General features: G+C 39.6%; 1 protein-coding gene across 1 annotated transcript; it reads left to right on the top strand.

Annotated features, from left to right (window-relative positions):
* Positions 1-591: 591 nt before the first annotated feature.
* LOC139152255 (multidrug resistance-associated protein 1-like) lies at positions 592-21,305 on the top strand. The gene is made up of 30 exons (XM_070725397.1): positions 592-738; positions 2,393-2,581; positions 3,003-3,131; positions 3,540-3,677; positions 4,108-4,233; positions 4,603-4,664; positions 5,124-5,246; positions 5,459-5,734; positions 6,047-6,224; positions 6,664-6,918; positions 7,445-7,648; positions 8,133-8,279; positions 8,810-8,894; positions 9,421-9,487; positions 9,676-9,802; positions 10,199-10,375; positions 10,739-10,906; positions 11,528-11,702; positions 11,940-12,006; positions 12,295-12,475; positions 12,919-13,132; positions 13,647-13,957; positions 14,470-14,669; positions 14,945-15,071; positions 15,610-15,711; positions 16,428-16,574; positions 17,106-17,264; positions 17,645-17,811; positions 19,030-19,224; positions 19,707-21,305. The coding sequence occupies exons 1-30, from the start codon at positions 703-705 to the stop codon at positions 19,816-19,818; spliced, it is 4,644 nt and encodes a 1,547-aa protein (XP_070581498.1). The 5' UTR covers positions 592-702; the 3' UTR covers positions 19,819-21,305.
* Positions 21,306-21,362: the final 57 nt, after the last annotated feature.

The following is a 21,362-nucleotide window of genomic DNA, read 5'->3' as shown; positions in this document are numbered from 1 at the left end:
TCACCGTTTCACATTTTATTATCTACCATTTCTTCGATGACAAGTCTCGGACGGAGCGCTTATATAATTTTTATTTGCTCGATTCAAACATCATCTCTAAAGTCAATTTGTGTTCTGTCTCCATCAGTATATGTAGAAAAATAATGATATATTTGGTTTGTTGAAAATGATATCAGGTGTACACCGTCATGTGCGGCAATATTATTTGTGCCACCTATTTATGGTCTGCAAAACCGAAGGTACCCGGCATGTGAGAGGGGACTACCCCTTGTAACTTTGTCAACACTGATTTTACAAAGCCATTGTCAAACAACAAATACATCATGGCAAATAATGGTTAACGTTTTGTTGGCTGTAGTGATGGCGTACAGTACAGCGCAGATTTAGCCGGTAGAATTGGGTTTCAGCAAAAAATGGGCAAGTTTTTGATTAAACGATAATAAAGCAGCACAGAAAGGGATAACAGAGCAGAGGGAATTCTCAGACAATGCGTTGAACGATTTCTTTCAGCCGCACTGACCGTGATCGGCACATTCTAGAAGGTGTGATTCATACAACATCATGGATGTTAAAAAAAACTGCTGACAAGCAGGGGAAGAACCGCATTACGTAACGAAGATGGTGGTGTCACGTGACAGTCCGACAGTTTATATGGCCCTGAAATGGTAAAGGTATGCTCATTCTAGACTCGACATACCACTCATGGCTTTCGGGAACTTCTGTGATGGTCCTGGATGGGTAAGTTGAGCCTTCATTATTTTAAGTTGAGTTTATACAACAAAACCGACAATATTTTGAAGAAAAAAATACAGGTCGGACTGACCGGTCCACTCTGTGTAAATTTTGATCTATATGTATAAGATTCCACATTTAATTGCCGCTCCTTGAAGGGAAGGAGTGATACACAAGAGAAATGGTCGGTCAGGTTGAACGTTCTGTGGATAGGAGAACCTTGTTGATTACGTATACAATTACAGTTGAGAGAAAAATCATCACTGTTATATCAGCTGTCTGAATGATGGTTATTGGTAAAATGATTAACGAGGACTCATGTGGTCAGATTTTGATCTTCACGTTTTGGTACAGACAATTTTTTTCAGTGTAAAATTGGACATCTGGCGACAGATAAATTTCTTCAGATTCTTGAAAGATATAAGATATTTATAACATAGCACTGATTCTTGGACTTTTTCATCGAAATGAATTCCTGCCCCCTTTTACTGTTAGAAATTATTGTTATCGTCAGTTGCCTCGCGGAGACCGATCACTCGTAGATCACTGTTCTAGCTGTTCACCGTGGCATGGGACTCTATGTTTTTTGGTCCCATTGTGCATGTGGCCATTGATTCACTGGCGGCGCTATTTTCACGTGTAGCACCTGCGTTGTCGGAACCCGCAAAACTGACCATCGCCTGTCCACTGACGGAGAGTGCAATGCCCTAAAAGTTGAAAAGCTTTAGGACGTTTGACAAATGTGCGAAACTTAGCTTTATTTCCGAAAACAGCACAGTTCCCTACATGTGCCCGCCAGATTTCAGTTGCTGAGCTGGTCGAGGGGAAACTAGATCGCACAAATATGTATCGATCGGACCAGGGAAAGCCCTTGGGCTGTGGAACTGCGCCACCTTTGTAGGGGTTTGCACGTTTACTTTCTCCATTATGAATATCACCGGTGGACTTACGTCCATACCTGTCGTTTTTGTTCTCTCGACTGAAATAACCCTCTAAAGGAGACAAACAGCTTTTTATTCATGTACCGATATCCGTCATCTTAAATAGTTATTAATGATTTCAGTACAGACATCTTACCTTGGCCAAGTCTGGAAATGGAGTTGACTTTGTAATCAATTGTTATGTAAACGATGGCTATAACGATGGCTATAAACAAAGCTACTGTAGTCAGGCTCAGGGCTACAGAGAGTGCACCCACCTGTGACAGGGGGATTCGTGCTCTGTATGTCCATACAGAACACGAATTCCATACCCTCCTTCTGATGAAACCTTTAATGATATCTGTGATATTTTCAATAAAGACATGTATTTTCTATCACAGTCCCTCCAAGTGTTTCTATCAGCGGTCAGACAACTTTTTTCTGAAATCGCTGCTACTTCGAACTTTCACCGTCAGTTGACTCTGAGCGATAAGTAAACGTGTAAAACTTCCAGTACAGTCACATTTATATTGTTTTAGATACATAGTCAAGAGGGGAGTCTGTAACTCAAGTGCTAAGAACAGACACACTCAAACTTGCTGCCTGAGAACTGCAGATACAGCAGCTGCTGTGAAATCAGGTAGTGACATTAATTTGTGACATAATTTCACCTACAAGTCTTTCAAGAAAACGTTTTACAGTTGTACAGTCAACAATTTACCTGTGCATTTTTATCACAGGACCAAGCCTCGCTGAATGTTACATTGCCAGCAGCTCTGTCTTCAGATCCGACGGCGGACTTTCAGCGATCAGTTCTTGTAGGAATACCGTACGCTTACCTGTGCCTTGCAGTTCCAGTCCACATTTACAACATGAAGAAATGCAGTCAACGGCAGATTAAAACGTCACGTCTTCACAACGCTAAGACGGTACATCACTGTTCTCATCTGTATTTTGACAGAATATATCTCTAGATAACTCAGCTTAAATGAAAATATGTGCTTAGTTCCAAGATGAGTCTACTTCTCATTTGCAAATATTTATACGTCATGACAGCGATAAAACTGACAATGTGCTGAAACTTTATGGTCGACCATGTGAATTCGTTAAACCACTGTTAGTTGTCTTTTTATGGACTCCATTTTCATTATTGTCTGTAGTTAAATTGCCATATGTATGTATATATATATATATATATATATATATATATATATATATATATATATATATATATATATATATATATATATATGGATGTGTGTGTGTGGGTGTGTTACTCAGATCGTCTGTCGTAACTGTCCTATCTTGGATACGATATTATTTTTTATTTATTTATTTTCCCCACCCCAGATTTGTCTCGCTTTGTTGCTGACGCTACCAATTGTAAGTTTGATCAAGTCCATGTTCAACAATTATGTCAAAGGTCACCATGTACCAGTGTTTGACATAATCACTCATGGTGTTCTCAGTGTCACCACGGTAGGAAACTACATTAAATTTTAGCAGACATGCATACATTAATATGCCAGTCAATTGGTTATGGGTATCGTTCTTGACAGTGTCAAAGAAAAATAGAAAAAAAACACCAAACTACGAGCTATTCATTAAGTATATGAGATAAAGAAGAACTTCTAACAGCAAGGCCGTTCTGCTTGTAGAACAACTTTTCGGTAGAAAAGTTGCAACTGACGCTGAAACTAATCTTGGTATAAAATATATAACACTTGTTAAGGTGAAAAGGAAAACACCAACAAACACATTTATCACCATGCAACTATCCAGCTGAAAATATTTCCCATTCTTGATTATCAAGACAATATTTCTCATCACATTTTTCTTGCATTCGGTGATGATGGTAATAATATTGTTGATTAATTTCTTTTATAGTTGTTTGTGTTTGCTCTTGCTCGGCTGAAACTGCGTAAAGATGACCGCTCACCTGGTGCCTTGTTCGTCTTCTGGCTCCTAGCGGCGATGCTCTGTATGATTCCGGTCAGATATGATGTTATTCAAGCTGTCAGTCCGGTAGGTGAACATGTTGTTAGGACTGACTCATTGACAGACAGAGAACCGGTCTATTTCGTGTGTGAGATATTTTATGCAGGATTTGTGTAATGAAGGGGAATTTTGTATCCATTTTGACTGCAAAGAACTGAGGGGGTGTGCGTGCGCATTCCTTATCGGAGGATTTTAACTGAACTGAGCTCGCTAGAAGACGCAAAATGAGCAAGGCATGCATGACTATGTACAAATTTTGTAAAGTTTGCGCACATCTCACATGTGTAGGACATGCAGGCATAAGTCATCATGTTACCATCGTTGATAAAGGTAAGCTAGAAGTTGAGCTCGAAAAAATAGTCATAAAGACCAGACTCACGATATCAGCTGAAGCAACTTGCAAATTTTTGAGTATAACACCTCAGGTGATTTTTTAAAACTTCAATCTCATTTTTAGGGGAATGCTGATCCCACGTCTACAGTGACACATTGTCTGTACTACATTCCGATGGCTGCGATGTTGATATTGTCCTTTGTGTCTGACAACCCATCATCTCCCAATGCTAATGAAGCCATTGATTCGGTAAGTTGAGAATTATATGTCAACGTTTTATTGTTTGGAAACAAGAACGAAAAGATTAACGCGAAATTTATCTTTGAGAGCCAGCACTGCCTAGTAATACTGGCGACTGGTCGCTCTCTTTCCATTTGTGTTCTCTAACAATTAGCGAAACTGTCATGATGGCGCTGTGCTTACTGCATTTTGATTGGAACTAAGAGTACCAAAATGAAAATATTTTTAAAATATTATATCGAGAATACAGCACATGTTGTTTTCACGCCTCAACTATTCAGATCACTGTATTGGCGCAATCAGTATTTTGGTATGATATGTGTTTTGTGCTATTTTTTCACATTTTAATCCATACCTTTTCCATTATTATTATTATAGAACATTTGTCCCGAGGCGTCTGCATCGCTTCTGTCAAAGATTACATTCTCCTGGTTTTATGGGTGAGTCGATTTTCATGTTTCCTAGTCGTGCTTGTGCCATCATTTCTGCCGGATCGGGATATCATTTATGTTGTCTGTGGTCTTGTTATTGATAACATTAGGAGTTTTGAAACGAAATCAGTCACAGCAAGGATTAATCATAGATGATTGAAATGTAAATCTTGGGCGGGCATTAGGAACGACGGACCCTGTATGAAGTGCTTTCAAACGTCGTTATCGATGCCAATTTCAAGATAAGGCCTAGACTTTGCATTAATAGAACAACAAAATGACAATTCCGAAATAGACAGACTTAGTGAATATCATTCAACAGAACAACTGGAACAATGTTCCACTTCGTTGTTATCCTGTCTATCTCGATTTCTGTCGTTTTCAATTGATGAAAACAGTATTCCTGTGGAGATTTTTTCATGGGACACATGACCATCCTGAATGACTGTATCATTCCCACATTTCCAGACTGATTTTGCTTGGATACGAGAAACCCCTTGAAAAGGAGGACCTGTGGTCACCGATTCCTTGTGACACGGCAGCTTCCGTCTACCCAAAGTTTAAAAAAGAATGGGCGAAAGAAAAATGCAGGTGAGAGATGTGTTTCATCTTGTATACTAAACAATTCTCAACGTTCTGTTGTAAATTTGAACTCTCAGTGAGTGTATGAGATAAGCACAATTGAATGTACATTTTAAAACGCTCATCATCTGAGGGGAATTTTTGAAGTTCCGTGGCAATATTGTTATCATTTGTTTGCCTCCTCACTCTTCTGTGTTTTTTTCTTTTTTGGTACTTGATAGGGCGTACACTGGACAAACCAGCAGAGAGGATTGTGACGAAACCAAGGAACAACTTATAAGTCACGCAAGATTGAGCCAGAAGTCTGAAAATCTCAGACATGACAAAGACAGCTGTGATGGAGAACCAGTGATCAAAGACCAAGAGCTAACAGCAGACGGGCCGCAGTCGTCACTACTACGAGCCGTGATACGTGCGTTCGGTGGCACTTTCCTATTGGCAATATTCTTCAGGTTCTTGGAAGATCTTATCATTTTCGTCGACCCCTTCCTCTTAAAGTAAGTATAAATGGAATACTAAGGGTAGGAATAAAGTAAGTTGTCGTGTAGACAACAAAATGGCGATTTTTGGTACCAGATATCTTGCTTTGGGATCTATTACTATGGGCACACCGACACAGTAAGAAGAACGGTGTTCAAAATAAGGTTGTGGCCCTATGTCATTTCCCCTTGTAGAAGAGGTTTCGGAATGATGCAACAAAAGCTGTAGATGAAATGGTGTTTTTATTTTCAATTTTAACCCATCCATTCGACAACTCCTCTTCCATCTCACTTTTTCTTCTTTTCCTTTCTGCGGCTGTTTCTGTCCAGGTCGTTGATCAGCTTTTCAACGGACGACAGTACGGACCCCTGGCAGGGTTACGTGTGCGTGGCATTAATGTTTTGTAGAGGCATGCTGCACTGTATCCTCGGCCACCATCATCACCACACGTGCATCAAAGTGGGCATGAGAATTCGTACAGCCACGATGTCTGCTGTTTATCGCAAGGTGAGGGACAAGATCTGTTCTACATTTTATGACAGTTGCACACCTCTTAGTTTGATTGGTCTACACAGTACGTATAATTATGCTATTTAGTTGCGTACTGTTCAATGCACCTTCTCGCTTTCATAACTTACCCAGGGTTATAATATATGGCATACCCCTACAGTATAACAATCTATATTGCCAGTAGTATAAGACTATCAATGCATCTGTAATGTCAATATGTTGAATGTTTAGTTTACCTACGTATGAGAAACACCGTCTTTACACCTTGACACATCTTTGAAGACAGTTTTCATTCTTGACCACGAAACTTAAATTTGTACAAACGACGTTTTAGAGTTGCTGGATCTCCAAACAAATACATATTCTTTTTATGAAGCCCTGCAGCGCCAGTTCGATAATTGCATACGTTACTCGTGTTTTTTTTTTTCTTCGGCAGACATTGACTTTGACCAACGATGCACGTAAATCGTCCACCGTGGGAGAGATTGTGAACGTCATGGCGGAAGATGCCCAGCGTTTGATGGATGTGTGCACGTACATTAACATGGTGTGGTCTTCACCCCTACAGCTCATTCTCTCCCTCTACTTCCTGTGGCAGACCCTGGGACCTTCAGTTTTAGCAGGACTGGCCGTCCTGCTGCTGATGATACCGATAAATGGAGTCATCGCGAAAAAGACTAAAGGAATGGAGGTAAATGAATCTCTGACAAAATCTAATACGGAACATTTCGACGCTTGGTATTCCTATCATGTATAATTACAAAATCGTGAGAATTCGTATACTTACAAAATCGTGAGAATTTGTTGTTCGCGTGTCGGTGTCATACACGTCATGCCTATTATTTCTACAGACTTGGTAAGACAGATCGACAGCAAGTCCTCAAGATAGAAGATTTATGTCAATATTCTACAGAAAGAATGCTAAGCATTAATCGCACCAAAAGCCATTGTTTAAAATGTTGAAGTGCAATACAGAGACACTGATAGTACAGGTCATTTTGCTTAGGTTGTCCCGCTCGGAGACCATAGGTCGCGATCGGATACAACACATTTTCCCGTCCAAGCACTTGCTAGCATTCTCGTTTGTGGGTCTCGTTTTCAAAGATTTCCGAATGATGCTATTTTTAGAGTATGCACTTGACCATGCATACTCTCAGCGTAACTTTTTCATCACTCCAAACGTTCAAAATGCGACGTTCTTTTACTTGAATGTGCAGAAGCAGAAAATGGAACACAAGGACTCCCGGATCAAACTCATGAATGAAATCCTCAACGGCATCAAGATATTGAAACTCTATGCCTGGGAAGAGTCCTTCATGAAGAAAATTCTGGGCATTCGTGATAAAGAACTGAAAATTATGAAATCAACTTCTAATATGTACGCTGTCACCCATCTCCTATGGCACTGTGCACCAGCCTTTGTAAGTGTTACCTAATATCTCACCTATCTTTTTGTCTTCAATGTAGCTATATCAGCTTCCCTTGAAGGTTCATAACTTTATACAGTGCTTTGGATTTTCTGATTAACCAGTTGCGTCCACAAATTAAGCAGACTTTGTATTTACAAACAATGGAATAGAAAATAATCGAATTAAGAAGAAGGCAATCGGAGTGGTAATGAGCAGTTATCGTGAAAGATATTATGTACAAATCGGAGCTAACATACTCACAATTAATCAAACATTAAAATAAACGGTTTATTCATTGGACAGTAATCTAAACAACCCGTGTTACAAACAAATGTTGGCGAATAAAGCCATTTCACCGTGTTAAAGACCGTCCTTAAACCTTAGCTATAATTAAAATATTAGCATTTGGAAATGTTTCTTCAAGTCAAGCTTGTAGTACAATCGTAATATGGTGCAATGAAAGGTTAAATGCGACTTATTTTCCCGCCCTTTACAGGTTTCCCTGGCAACGTTTGGAGTATACGTCAGCATCAGCGCAGACAACGTACTGGACGCAGAGAAAGTCTTTGTGTCCATGTCACTATTCCATATTCTCCGTTTTCCGCTTAATTCGTTGCCATTTGTAATCAGAGGCTTGGTTGAGGTGAGTATCTTTACAGCTGGCCTTCCTTTTCAAAACACAATGGCTATAAATTTTGAAAAAAAAAACCATTTCACTTTTTCTGGAAAACAGTTCGTTATTCCTCTTCTTTAGGATTCCATCAGCTGTATCATTTTGATTATTTATGGATTGTTTTGTATCTAAAATGCAGGTCTTTTTCCATCTCCCAAAATTATGTCGAACTGCTCAGTGTTCAAAATATCAACTCAGAAATTAGTGTGGACTTGAATTCATTTGTCAGCACAGAGCAAACCATACATTGCATTTGCAAGACTTGTACTGTGTAATTCAAGATACTTTAGGGAAAGGAATATGAGATTTTATTGTGTCCTGATAGGTGCAATCTTCAAACGACGCTTTAAATTTATATTAAAAGTACTGTTTCGCGATGTCTTTTATGTTGACAAACAAATCTAAATATATCCTATTCACAACACAGTTATCTATTGCTTCAATGTATGGTTCTGCACGCTAGCGTTACCATTAACTTGATATTGTTCCGTTGATTTCAGACACACGTATCTTTGAATCGCATTCAGAAATTCCTTAAGAATAAGGATTTGGATCCAAGTAATGTCGTACGCAGTAACAAAGAAGGTAACGGGCCAGTCTCTCTCTCTCTCTCATTCTCTCTCTCTCTCTCTCTCTCTCTCTCTCTCAAATTATTGTGAAAGGGACTGTTGCGTTGAATGTTTGCTCTCAAAGTGCATATAGCACATAGTCGACATCGCTCTGATATAGACTGACGATGACGTCACAATCCCTACTACCTACTCAGTACTGCTGGCTTCACCACAATGCGCAATACTGTACATTTGTCTGATGTGCCGAGCATGGTTAGTTTTCTCAGAGCGCCATCACTGCACTGATTGTAGTTTTTTTTAGGTGCTTGCCAACTTCCAACAAAATTTTTGGTCTCTGACCGACCAGAAAAACCGACGCTTTAAAGCACACGGCAGATAATGATTACAAAAACATTTTGGATGCATTAGCGAGTATAAAAGTTTGTCTAAAATACTATCATATGTGCTCTCAACGGGGTTTCATATATTTTGTTCGGATTCATACTCTCCATATCTAGAACGCATGCCATTAATTTCATTTTTCACCTTTTCCATTTTAGGCAAAGCAATCACGGTGCAAAGAGGCGTCTTCAGCTGGGGCAAGAAAGAGGAGCCAACCTTGAAAGAGTAAGTCAGCATCTTTTGACAGTCCAACTTTTCTTACAGGACGTTGAGAGTTAGAGTCAAAGTGTTCATCGTAAATTTGGCTGTAGTCAGGACTTCCATACTCTTCAGGTTATCCAGTGAATCGAAGCTTTATTTCATCACGTGGTAAACCGTCGTTGACGTCTTTTGTGTTTCTTATTATTCCATAGTATTGATTTGGATATAGACGAAGGATCCATAGTCGCTGTGGTAGGACATGTTGGAGCCGGGAAATCCTCACTGATATCAGCGTTCCTGGGTGACATGGAAAAGCAGGAAGGACAGGTGTCTTTGAAGGTCTGTTAAATTTTTCACCCGTCAAATGACATTGTCTGACAAATTATTACATTAAGTGCTCTCATTTCCCTATCGTGCAATCGCTCCCCCTGATCACTAAATATGGATTCGAAGTACTACTTAGAATAAATGAATATTCTTGCATGTGCTTGTGAATATTCATTTATTCTAATTAGTATATCCATATTTGGTGATCGGGGCGTGACAATGCTGATGAAATGTACACGTTCATTTGTTACAAGTATGCTCACTTATTCTGGTTCCCTGGTGACAGTAAACTTCTTGAATCTTTTGTAATTTAAAGTGGTTTTGTCTCACATCTTGTGCAACAACTTTGTCCTGTTGTCATCAAGATTTTTGATCATAACATCTTGTTTGGCATTTTGTTTTACCCAGGGGTCCGTTGCATATGTTCCACAGCAGGCATGGATACAGAATGCCACGTTGCGGGAAAACATCGCATTCGGACACCAACTGGATGTCGAGAAATACGACGATGTCGTGGAAGCCTGTGCTCTTGGACCAGACCTCAGGATGTTGCCAGGTGGAAACTCGACTGAAATCGGTGAAAAGGTGAGTTTTGCTCTAGCCTTTATGATACATATGAGTGCAACAGTAGTGCACAGTCCACTGCGTCCAGAGAAAAAAAAGTGGTAGTTAATCAGCGAATTTTCTCAAATTTACCAATTTAAAGTTCACCAATATTGGCAATTTAAAATTGAATTTTCGCCATCTCTAAATACGGCTGTGACAGTTGGAACAAACCAAATTATTTGAACAACTGGTAAAATGAATCCTAATGAGCTGAAGGACTAAATTAATGGAGAATTACAAGATTTTGAATTCGAATATCTGTCTCCGATCAAGGCGCATTCTGTCTTGGTTGAAAACTAGCCTGGTACCTGACTTGAATTTCCATATTCCATCTTTTCACAGGGTATCAACTTGAGTGGAGGACAGAAGCAACGTGTAAGTCTAGCACGGGCAGTCTACTCCAATTCTGATGTGTATTTTTTAGATGATCCTCTGAGTGCTGTAGATGCTCATGTTGGCAAACACATCTTTGATAATGTGTTAGGTCCAGATGGCCTACTCAAGAACAAGGTGTGTAGCAGCAAAATTCATCCATTGGTCTTTACCGGTTGTTTGGAATCTACTGTTAACGTTGTCCTGAAAAATACCTTACATTAATCGGCAGGGTTTCTTGCTTATGAATGAAATGGAGAAATGAAAATTTCCACACTTTGTTACTTTAATATCAGACAATGTATTAAAGCTCGGGAGAAAGTTGTTTATCAGTTTTATCTGAAAGCAAATTAACTGATTTGATAAACATTTCCATGGAAAACAAAGGGTAAATATCATGTAAATACTCATTGTCAACGAGGACTAATGCGAGAACCATGGATTAAGGACTGCCCCTTTAAGATAGGCTTTTGAAATGAAGTACGGGTCGGGTATAAATTACTTCAAACTTTCGTCATGTTTTCCGAAATGTTATGAATGATTTTTTTCGTTCGTGGAGTTTACTCACAAGATGCTCAAAGTTGTTACATCGGAGAGATCCTGTCTTCACACGATGGGTTTAATTTTGATAAATAAATGTTCGGCTAACTTTAAAGAATTGACCATGCATAAACTCAAAGAGTGCAACATATCTAGACTCCAGGATCGGTTGCACTAGATATTTGTGTGTAACAATCTATGATTTCCATTACCCGACAGACACGAATCTTGGTAACCCATGGCATAACTTTCCTGCCACGTGTGGACAAAATCATCGTGATGGTTGGAGGCAGAATCACAGAAACGGGTTCCTTCCAGGAACTCTTAGATCGGAATGGTGCTTTCGCAGAATTCTTGCGTAGCTACAGCGCTGATGCCGGTGAGAGCAATGAAGGTGTGTTACCTTTGTTTTTTGACAATGGACCTAAACCGTTTGCTTTTAATCATTTGCGAACTGTAATGTACTCAGTTGACCCAAGACCCGTTGGCAAATACGAGTCTACTAAAATTGTTCGGGATGTGTCAAGACCGTGGCTGTCGTTTGTTGGATATATATGAGTATAACAAACCTGACTAATCATGGAATTATTGATCGATACTGATGCATACATTTCTATTTTCACCTTATTAGACGACAAAACCCCATCTACTGGATCAGTTGACAAAGACGGTGGACAAACTAAACAGAAACACAAATCGTAAGTAAAATGTCTTAATTTCAACTATTTGGGTTGGGGAAGGCTCGCCGTTTCATTAGGCACGGTTGTTAATGCCCCATTTGCATTTTGCTTAGAAAAACATACCATCCAATCGTCGGAGAGATGTTTTTGATTCTCGTTATTAAGTCTCCTGAAAATATCACTGTTTCAATCCTTGGAGATGGATTTGATCGATCGTTCACAGTTTTTCAATTTGTTAACTCACTGGCGGCGGCTACATATAACTTGACAGTCGAAAATAATTTAGCTGAAAAATATAATTCAAAGAGCTCAGTCACCGATGGCAGTGCTTGTATTTAGCAGGATAGCAGGCCGTGACAGCGAGACGGACGCGGCAACATTCAACAAGCACAGCGAAGAGAAAGAGAAATCGCGGTCGAACAAGTGTGACGCAGAGGACGAGGAGAAAAAGAAACTCATAGAAGAAGAGAAATCAGAAACTGGCAGGGTAAGTATGATCCAGCCTGCTTTCTAGGTTGTTTGAAATCGTATACTGTGCCTTGCAGAGAGACGTACTACACCAATTCCGTACCCAATGGCAGTACAATATTGTTACAACAGCTTACAACAGCAGAGAAACGTCAGAAACGGCGAAGAAGTATACGTTTAACTTACTTTTCATAGTCTCTACCTAAAAAATAGTCGCAATGCTCATTGGAAGAAAAAACAGCATTTTGATATAAAAATGTGAACATTGATCATTGATTGTTCGATTGATCATCTCCTATGTGTACTTGTAATCTCGCATGTTTGTACAATGGATGCATATGTAGTTCCCAATCTGTATCAGCATGGTACGTACAGGCTATACTGAAAGCATACCCTCTCTGTTCAGTGCTTCGTGTCTTTATACCTAATACCCGAATGTTTTGACTCTCTCTGTACATGCAGGTGTCGCTATCCGTTATTTTGACGTATCTCAAGTCCATGGGCGTGTGCCTGCCCTTCATGCTATGCTGCATGCACGTGGTATGGAAAGTGGTCGACGTCACATCGGACTTCTGGTTGACCCGATGGAGCGAGGAACCATCCGTCAATGGAACGCAGGATCTCAGTGTTCGTGACAAGTACCTCGGTGTTTACGGCCTTTTAGCTATGACGGACGGTATGGCATTGGGATTATATATATATTTTATGTTTTGACTCTGTATGCATGTTGGTATTGTTTAAAGAAACGGGTGGATGGATTGATAGAGGGATGCAACGATGGGTGAATGGAAGGGTTGCTATATAGATAGGTAGACAGAAAGACAGACAGGAACTAGATAGATAGATAGATAGACAGACAGATAGATAGATAGATAGATAGATAGATAACACAAAACTCATGGCATAAAATTTGTTCAGTTCAAACTGCATTGAATATTTTCCACGAAAGGAAATTTTTTGTGAAAAGCCGATAGCATGAAGCAAAATAAACAAAAATGTAGGCAAGGCTTTTGTATTATTTGGCAATATCCTAGCTTATTGTAACGTAAACATATCAACAGAGAAGCAAAGGCTTGTCAGACAATTTAACAAAGTGAGACTTGTTCGTCTCTAGCGTACATTGAACCCACTTGAGGATTGCCGTGTCGTTGCGTGTTTATTGACATTTGCGTTCGTGATTTTTTTTCCAGGCACGTTGCAGTTGATAACATCATTCATGATCGCAAGAGCAACACTAAAGTCATCCACGTTTCTCCACATGAAAATGCTGAAGAACATTCTGCGTTGTCCCATGTCATTCTTCGACGTCACACCGCTCGGACGAGTGGTGAACCGCTTCGCCAAGGACATCGGCACCATCGATACGAGACTCTCGCATATCTGTATGGGAACCTGGGCATCCGTCCTGGCGACTGGTACATCGGCCCTGGTGGTATCCATCAACACGCCGATGTTTGCAGTGGTCGTCATACCAGTTGCGGTGGCATATGTTCTTTTGCAGGTACACTACAGGCAAATTTACTTTTCAAGATGCGCCAGACCCCTGGCTATACCTTTTCGATCTCGAAGCTAATCATATTTATGTGGATTGCCAATTTTGGCTAACTCAATGGCAATGACTTCGAAACACAATTTTTCGGATAATTTCTGTCTCCCATATTATTGTGTCAATAACAAAAGTTTTCACACCTTTCTCTATGTGAGGCGCCCTCAGTGATGTCTCTACGCAAGTAACAGATAACTTCTCTCACTCTTTTATGAAGAGAATTGGATAAATACTATCCGAGATAATGTAGTTTAAAGTTTGATTAAGTTTCCTACAAAACATTGAATCCCATTGAAATCGATTTTTTCCTTTTCCGAAATAATGGTGATTCAAATGGTTCGTCGTAATTGACAAAGCAATATATATTGGTACTAAAGAGCAGGGTGGCGGCAACTGCCCCTAATACCATGTTATATGAAATGTGTTTCGCCTGACAGCAATCTTCTCAACTTCTTCCCTTTCGACAGAGGATTTTCATCGCCACATCGCGACAGCTGCGGCGCTTGGAGTCAGTGGCTCGCTCACCTATCTTCTCCCACTGTTCCGAGAGTGTCATCGGAGTGAGTACAATCCGAGCGTACGGCCAACAGGAGAGGTTCATCAGCGACAACGAGAGAAAGATTGACGACCATCAAGTCATGAACTACGCAAACATCTGCTCTCACAAGTACGTTAATAATGAATCACGTAAAATGATTTAAGCCTAAATATCTCCATTTATTAATGTTTATTAACTGTCTTGTCAAATTATTCAGCAAATACATCCACATTCTGAAATTGATCACTGATGATGAAAAACGCAAATGAACCAAACATTTGCAGTAAAACTTCTTTGGGTACTTTATACAGAGGGAAACTTTCTGCGATATCAGTTCGAGTTGCCGTCAACAGTGCCTGAGGTAATATATTTGTAAATTCAATTTTATGTCATCTTTTGTGCAGATGGAAGGCCTTGCGTCTTCAGTTACTTGGAAACGGCGTGGTGTTCTTTGGTGCTTTGTTTGCTGTGATGGCCAGAGATTACCTAAGTGGTGGAATAGTCGCCCTGTCTATAACCAATGCCATGGGGGTAGGTACATTTCACCAACATGCCACAGGCGGCGCCTTGGATTTTTGATTTTAACGATTAGTTCCCCTTACAAAACAATGTTGATATCACTTGATCCATTTCAAACAAAAAAATCATAAAATCAACAGTAACAAAATACACAAATCAAAAAAGATCGCTTATATGTATCCATAATAATTAAGAATGTTCAAGTCAGTATCAGATAAGATTGTCATTATGGACTGAAAATTATCAGAACTCTAGTGACCTTAATAGGTTCAAAATGGGAACACCGGTATGGCTTGTCTGAATTACACAGTTAAACCCTCCCCAGATTAATGTTGGGATACATCGTTCTGATTGGCTAGACAAAAGTCCTTTGCTGTGCCAGTCGTAGGTTCTGGGATCGCACCGTCTTCAAGGTATTTTACGAGAGGTTTAGAAAGGCACATAGTATGATATGACGCGTGTATTCCATTTGATATATGATTATAACAAGTTACTACAATTCTGTGAAATTTTTGAACTATATCCGTATTTTTCCCCTTTCTTGTTACAGATATCACACTGCCTTCACTGGATGGTTAATGAAGTAAGCGAGATGGAAACCAATTTTATCTCCATGGAAAGGGTTAAGGAATATTCCGAAGTGCCAACAGAGGTGAGTACGAGGTCAACACAGATGAATAGATAATCGTATACATGGAAATTTGATTCGACTGTGAATCAAGCTGGCTAGCTATGAATGTGAAGTAGTCACATAGTTCATTGCACAAGCACCAGCGCATAACAAATATGCAGAGCATAACAAATATGACTGCCAAAATTTGACGTATTGTCTTTTCACCACGGCACTGAATTTGAATTTGAGAGGGGGATAAAGAACAACCCTTGACCATGCAGGTTTATCTTTGACAACTTTCAGAACGGTGGCAAACAATTTGATCTTCGCCCAGAGTGTTTGCTTTCGATAGCTTTATACCGCAATCATTTGTAGCGTCCTTGTTCTGAACCATTTTACAACAATTCCGGCAAAATTTTTACATATTGAGTAATCCAACTCTGAGATTGTCTACAATACATGCCCCCACCAATTTACGACTCTGAAAGTAGCCATAAGTACAATCCGTTTGCAAAATTCGAACCATACCTATACTGGGCAAAAGCTACCAGGAAACCACTATTACACTGCTATTAATACAGTGTAGCATCACTTGTCGGCTACAGCTCCTTTGCAAAGAGCAGAAGAGTCACTGGATTTCCTTTCGTACCAATGGGTCGGAAGGGACATACACGTGATGTACAAGAAACTTTGCCCTGATAAATGTGCATCGTTACGCGTTGTGACTCTCTATGGTTTTTACAATGTGTTTTCAGGCAGAAGCTATTGTACCAGATAACAGACCAAGTGAAAACTGGCCCGAGACTGGTAAAGTTGACTTCATAAACTACAGTACACGTTACCGAGAGGGTCTAGACCTTGTGATAAAGGACATCAACTTCTCAGTACAGCCTGGTGAAAAAGTAAGAATCTTAACTTTAAACTCAAGACTAGTTGTCGCTTTTGTTAGACCCTCCCCCATATTTTCAAATTTGTTAATTTAGCTTAAAAACAATTTAAAAATGGTCAAATTCCAATGACATGCGTAAACCTCTTTATTGTTAGAAGTGAAACCGAGACGAGTTTAATATTATCTGGAAGCCATGTTAATGCAAATGAAAATACTGAAGTCGTGATATTACACAATTCGTTATATCACTTTATGACGTTGCTTGATAGCATTGATAAACTTTTGCTCCGAAAATGAAAAAATTAACCTAACATGTCCATCTTTTACTGGAATGGAAAGCGACAGATCGACGTCGCCTAACAAGAGTGGATTCGCTTTTTGTTTGTATACGTGTATTGCTTCTACACGTTTTGCAATCCCTGCACGGTCATTGTGGTGAACGATAACATGGAAAAGTTAAACACGTGATGAGGTGTGTTATGGTGAAGCACCAATAGCGTTGATCGCCGTAGATCTCACTTTAATATTATCCCTTTTTTGCCAGATTGGTATTGTAGGTCGCACTGGTGCTGGCAAATCCTCGCTTACCCTGGCACTGTTCAGGATAATAGAAGCAGCGGGTGGTTCGATCGTGATAGACGGCGTCGATATCAGCATGATTGGACTGCAGGACCTGAGATCTCGTTTATCCATCATTCCGCAGGTCAGAGAAACGCTTTGGTTGAAGTTTTACACTCTTGTTTCAGACATTAGGAATTATAACTGATGCACATTACATTTGTCACGTCAAAGTCACATCAAATAAACCATGATAGTATTGTTTAGCCTATCTAGTCTTAACCATATCATAGTCATAATAGCCGTATCACAGGGTATCATAGTCGATATTTCCTATATGAATCGAATATTAAATATCAGATATATCAAATATGAATCTATTTATAATAATATAATACACCTGTCTTACGTACTTTTGCAATGTTCTTGACAATTTAAACCCTGATTAAGGCTTAAAAATTTCAGAAATTCAAGGACGAAAACGTCTCCAATCTTAAAATGTCACTTTCATTAATCCGATTACAGGACCCTGTTCTGTTTGCCGGGTCTTTGCGGATGAATCTAGATCCCTTTGATCAGTACTCGAATGAGGAGGTCTGGAAAGCTCTAGAGTTGTCCCACCTGTCTGACTTTGTATCAGGCCTTGCTGATGGACTCGACTACGAGTGCTCTGAAGGAGGTGAAAATCTCAGGTAAGTAATGGTCACAGCCAAACGTATGCGAGTGATGCAGCGCAGTCAGGTTGCTGGATTGTACCTACAATGTATGTTCTGACACAGAGTAACATCATAGTCAGAGTGGCAACAGCTATTGTTTAAGGCGTGAAGCGGTTACGTAAGCAATCCATGTTTGCCTCGCCTCACGAAGCTCTTGGCTCTCTTTTCCGAAGAGTGCCGACCGTGCACCCTTCGGTAATTTTCGGATTTTCACCAATTGTTAAGCGAAAGTATGTTCGACAAAGTTTGTGTTGTTGTTGTCGTGTGGTTCTGATCGGAATTGATGTGCTGGCAAAAACGGAGTGTTTTGAGCTTCAGGAAAGTGGGTTTTACCGTTTTAAAAATTCCTCTCATATTTTATGAATATATAATGAGTGTGTTTGAACCAAATTTGAAAGTCTTTAATCGATACTGTCTGGTTTTACTCAATGGTTTACGGTCAGTCATACCGTCTTTTACACGTGCGTCAAGAAAGGACATGTTTATGAAACTGCTGGCGTGTTATGTTTTGATTGGCGTGAAGCAGTGTTTCTGGCCTGAGAGCTCACAAAGTAACTATGGTTGCTACGCGACTGGCAGTACGATGCCATCTCGTCGTATGTTTCGCATAATCTCGTGTAATTATCAACCACAAACAAAGCCTCCAAAAAGTTTAACACCTTTGAAGCTCATTTTAATATGAAAAGCCAATAATCTACCGAGACGACCATGGAACAAAAGGCATGCAAGTGTTGCCACTCTGTCCATGGTACTCTGTGGTTCTGATAACCAAGACATGTTCTCACGATTAGAGTGCCCTTCTCTTCTTAGAGCCTAATATTTATTCTACGCGAATATATTTAAAGTAGTCAAATCAGTGTAATGGCAAGTGACACTTATTGTAATAATATTACACCGCAAGCAATTTTTGTCAAGATAGGTTTCAATAAAAGTATATTGGATTTAGCATTAGGTATGACTTTTACTACATGTTTGTTCTGACTTTACAGAAAACCCCAAAAACTGAATATAGTCTCTGTTTGTCTGTATCAATTGATATACGTCTTGTATTATAGAAATCGTAGTCGTGCGTGTGTTTCTGGTAAAGCAAAAGGCAAAACTTTAATACCAAATAGTTACTCTCTGCAAGACACCGCCCATTTCAACACCAGCGTGTAATTCCTCTGACATGACCTCGTGCATCCTATATTTCAGCGTGGGCCAGCGTCAGTTGATCTGCCTTGCTCGAGCCTTGCTGCGGAAAAGTAGAATCTTGGTCTTAGATGAAGCCACTGCTGCCGTGGATCTGGAAACGGATGATCTGATACAAGCCACAATCCGCACACAGTTTGCTGACCGTACCATATTTACTATTGCCCATCGGCTGAATACAATCATGGACAGTACCAGGTAAGACCTTTGTTGATTGCTTAATTTTACAGAAGTTCCTGAAAGACTAGTGTTGATTGGCTCAATTTAACGGAAGTTTCTGTATGAATCTTATTGTTGGTTGGTTCAGTTTTTCAGAAGTGTCCGCATCGTCGATTGTTTATGGTGATTTCAGTCGTAAATAGTGTTGCCTACGTGACCGGCAACTTCAACGCAAGAGCATGAGCATTCTCAAAATCAACGAACAATTTTTATTTCGTTTTCCATGTGATAATAAAAGGTGACTTGTTCAAAGAAAAGTTGGGTTGTCATTTATAGCGACTCAGAGAGCATTAAAATGATGATCAGAGGATGATCGATTACGGTAGCTATGACCCTAATCCTCAAGATATTCCCATGTATCTTTAACAAAATCGTCGCAGAAAACGGCCTTTTACCAAGTGCAGATTATATAATCTCATGCATTCCTGACAAGCTGTGGTTTTTCTTACTTCTTCCTTCAGGGTACTCGTGCTGGACAAAGGAACTGTCGCAGAGTTTGACTCGCCTAGCAATTTACTGAAATCTCAGGGAATATTTCATAGCATGGCAACGGAAGCTGGGCTGGCAACGTAGCTGTACTATACCACCGATATTATTCCACAGTCTGCCAGAGTGGAAAAAGGTTTAATGTGTTCTTACATTCGCCAGTTTTGCCCAAACAAATATCAAATCGGTCCTGAAATCCTGTAACCATCGATTACCCCTCGAAAGCCCAACGGAGATTCACCCTGATCTCTGGAAAGCGAAATTCACGTGACTCTGTATGTGGGTAGAGGGAGTGTGGTCTCTGCTTCCCAGTACTTACACATGTCAGGGGATGTACAGGCAATCGAAAACACTTGCCCGCGACTCCTCAGCAATGTACTTGAGCAATTTACCTATAATTTTTATTTCTTAAAGATGATGTATGGCGTAAGTTGTAAATATATGTATATATATTGCAGAATGCTAAATTTTAAATAGAACGTGCAACAGTAATTTTTAAAATCTATTTGAGATGTTTATACCGCCGAAAAATACAGGGTTCATAGCGGTGATATTGTTTACGAAAACTGGAAATCTCCGTTTGAATTGTGGTGCTACTTCTTAAGACGGTTACTGAGTGAGATTGGGATTTTAGATTTTTGCTGATCAAGTACGTGTTCTTATATTACATTATTGTGCTACTTATTTATACGTTGAAATAAGTGTATTTATACATGAAATATGTGGACTTTTAAAAGTAAACCAAAAGGTAATGTATTCTGAGCCATCTCTCGGTCTGTCCTGACTCTGTCTAAACTGAGAACGAGCAAAAATATGTACTTCACATACGTGCATAGCATTTTGTTTAGCATAACGATCCAGTATGGCTTCCGGTTCATGTTGCCTTTGACACGGCGCCAAAATGTGTTGCATGTTACTGAAATAGCAGCAGCCAATACTGTCATCCATAATATCCGATAGCTGATTTGAAAGAACGGATTTTTGAAACAGTATTTGTTTTAAATTTATTTATCCAGCATATTTTACCTCATGACTTCCTTGTCTAAAATGCTTTCTTTATGCAAATCGTGCACAGATTGAAATACGGCCTATGAATGGTTTGAGCTCTGTACGGTGAGAGAATTTAGTAGGTTTGAAAGGAACGTAAACTCTCAGCAACTCAGGTTGATTTACATGTCATTATTTCTAGAACTTATGCATTTACATATTTATACAATTGTGCAGTGACTTTCCCCACGTTCATTTTTTTAAGAATGTCTAATATACGAATAAAATTGAGCAGAAAATTCAACAATTTATATGTTGATTCTCTTCTTTTCTCATCGGACCGTGGAATAAGCAAACATCTGTCGCGGGTTTGTTAAGAATCGTGTGTGAAAGTGTATATACCGGTATTTCTAAACAGCGTAGGGCCATGAAATAGTCATATCCTTTTACTATAAGTCATAACCGTTGGTACACATCATGATCCGCACTCCAGGAAATAGCGGAGCACTGGTATACGGCTTACAGACTGCCATACACGCAGATAACTCGGCGTTACAGAGGCGTATCAACAATTCTGGCTAGTGTCTAAAGATTCTTTCATGTTAGAAAAATTCGTTCTTCAATTTTCACAAAACGATGATGCA

Source organism: Ptychodera flava, chromosome 15, assembly GCF_041260155.1.
Source record: "Ptychodera flava strain L36383 chromosome 15, AS_Pfla_20210202, whole genome shotgun sequence".
Taxonomy (NCBI): Eukaryota; Metazoa; Hemichordata; class Enteropneusta; family Ptychoderidae; genus Ptychodera; species Ptychodera flava.
Note: the sequence above shows the minus strand (reverse complement) of the source record. Positions and strands in the feature narration are given on the sequence as shown.

Coding starts and splice junctions, on each gene's coding strand:
- LOC139152255 (XM_070725397.1), top strand. CDS start 703: ATGGCTTTCGGGAACTTCTGTGATGGTCCTGGATGG. Junction 6,225..6,663: donor TGTCTGCTGTTTATCGCAAG/GTGAGGGACAAG, acceptor TTTCTTCGGCAG/ACATTGACTTTGACCAACGA. Junction 14,670..14,944: donor GCAAACATCTGCTCTCACAA/GTACGTTAATAA, acceptor TCTTTTGTGCAG/ATGGAAGGCCTTGCGTCTTC.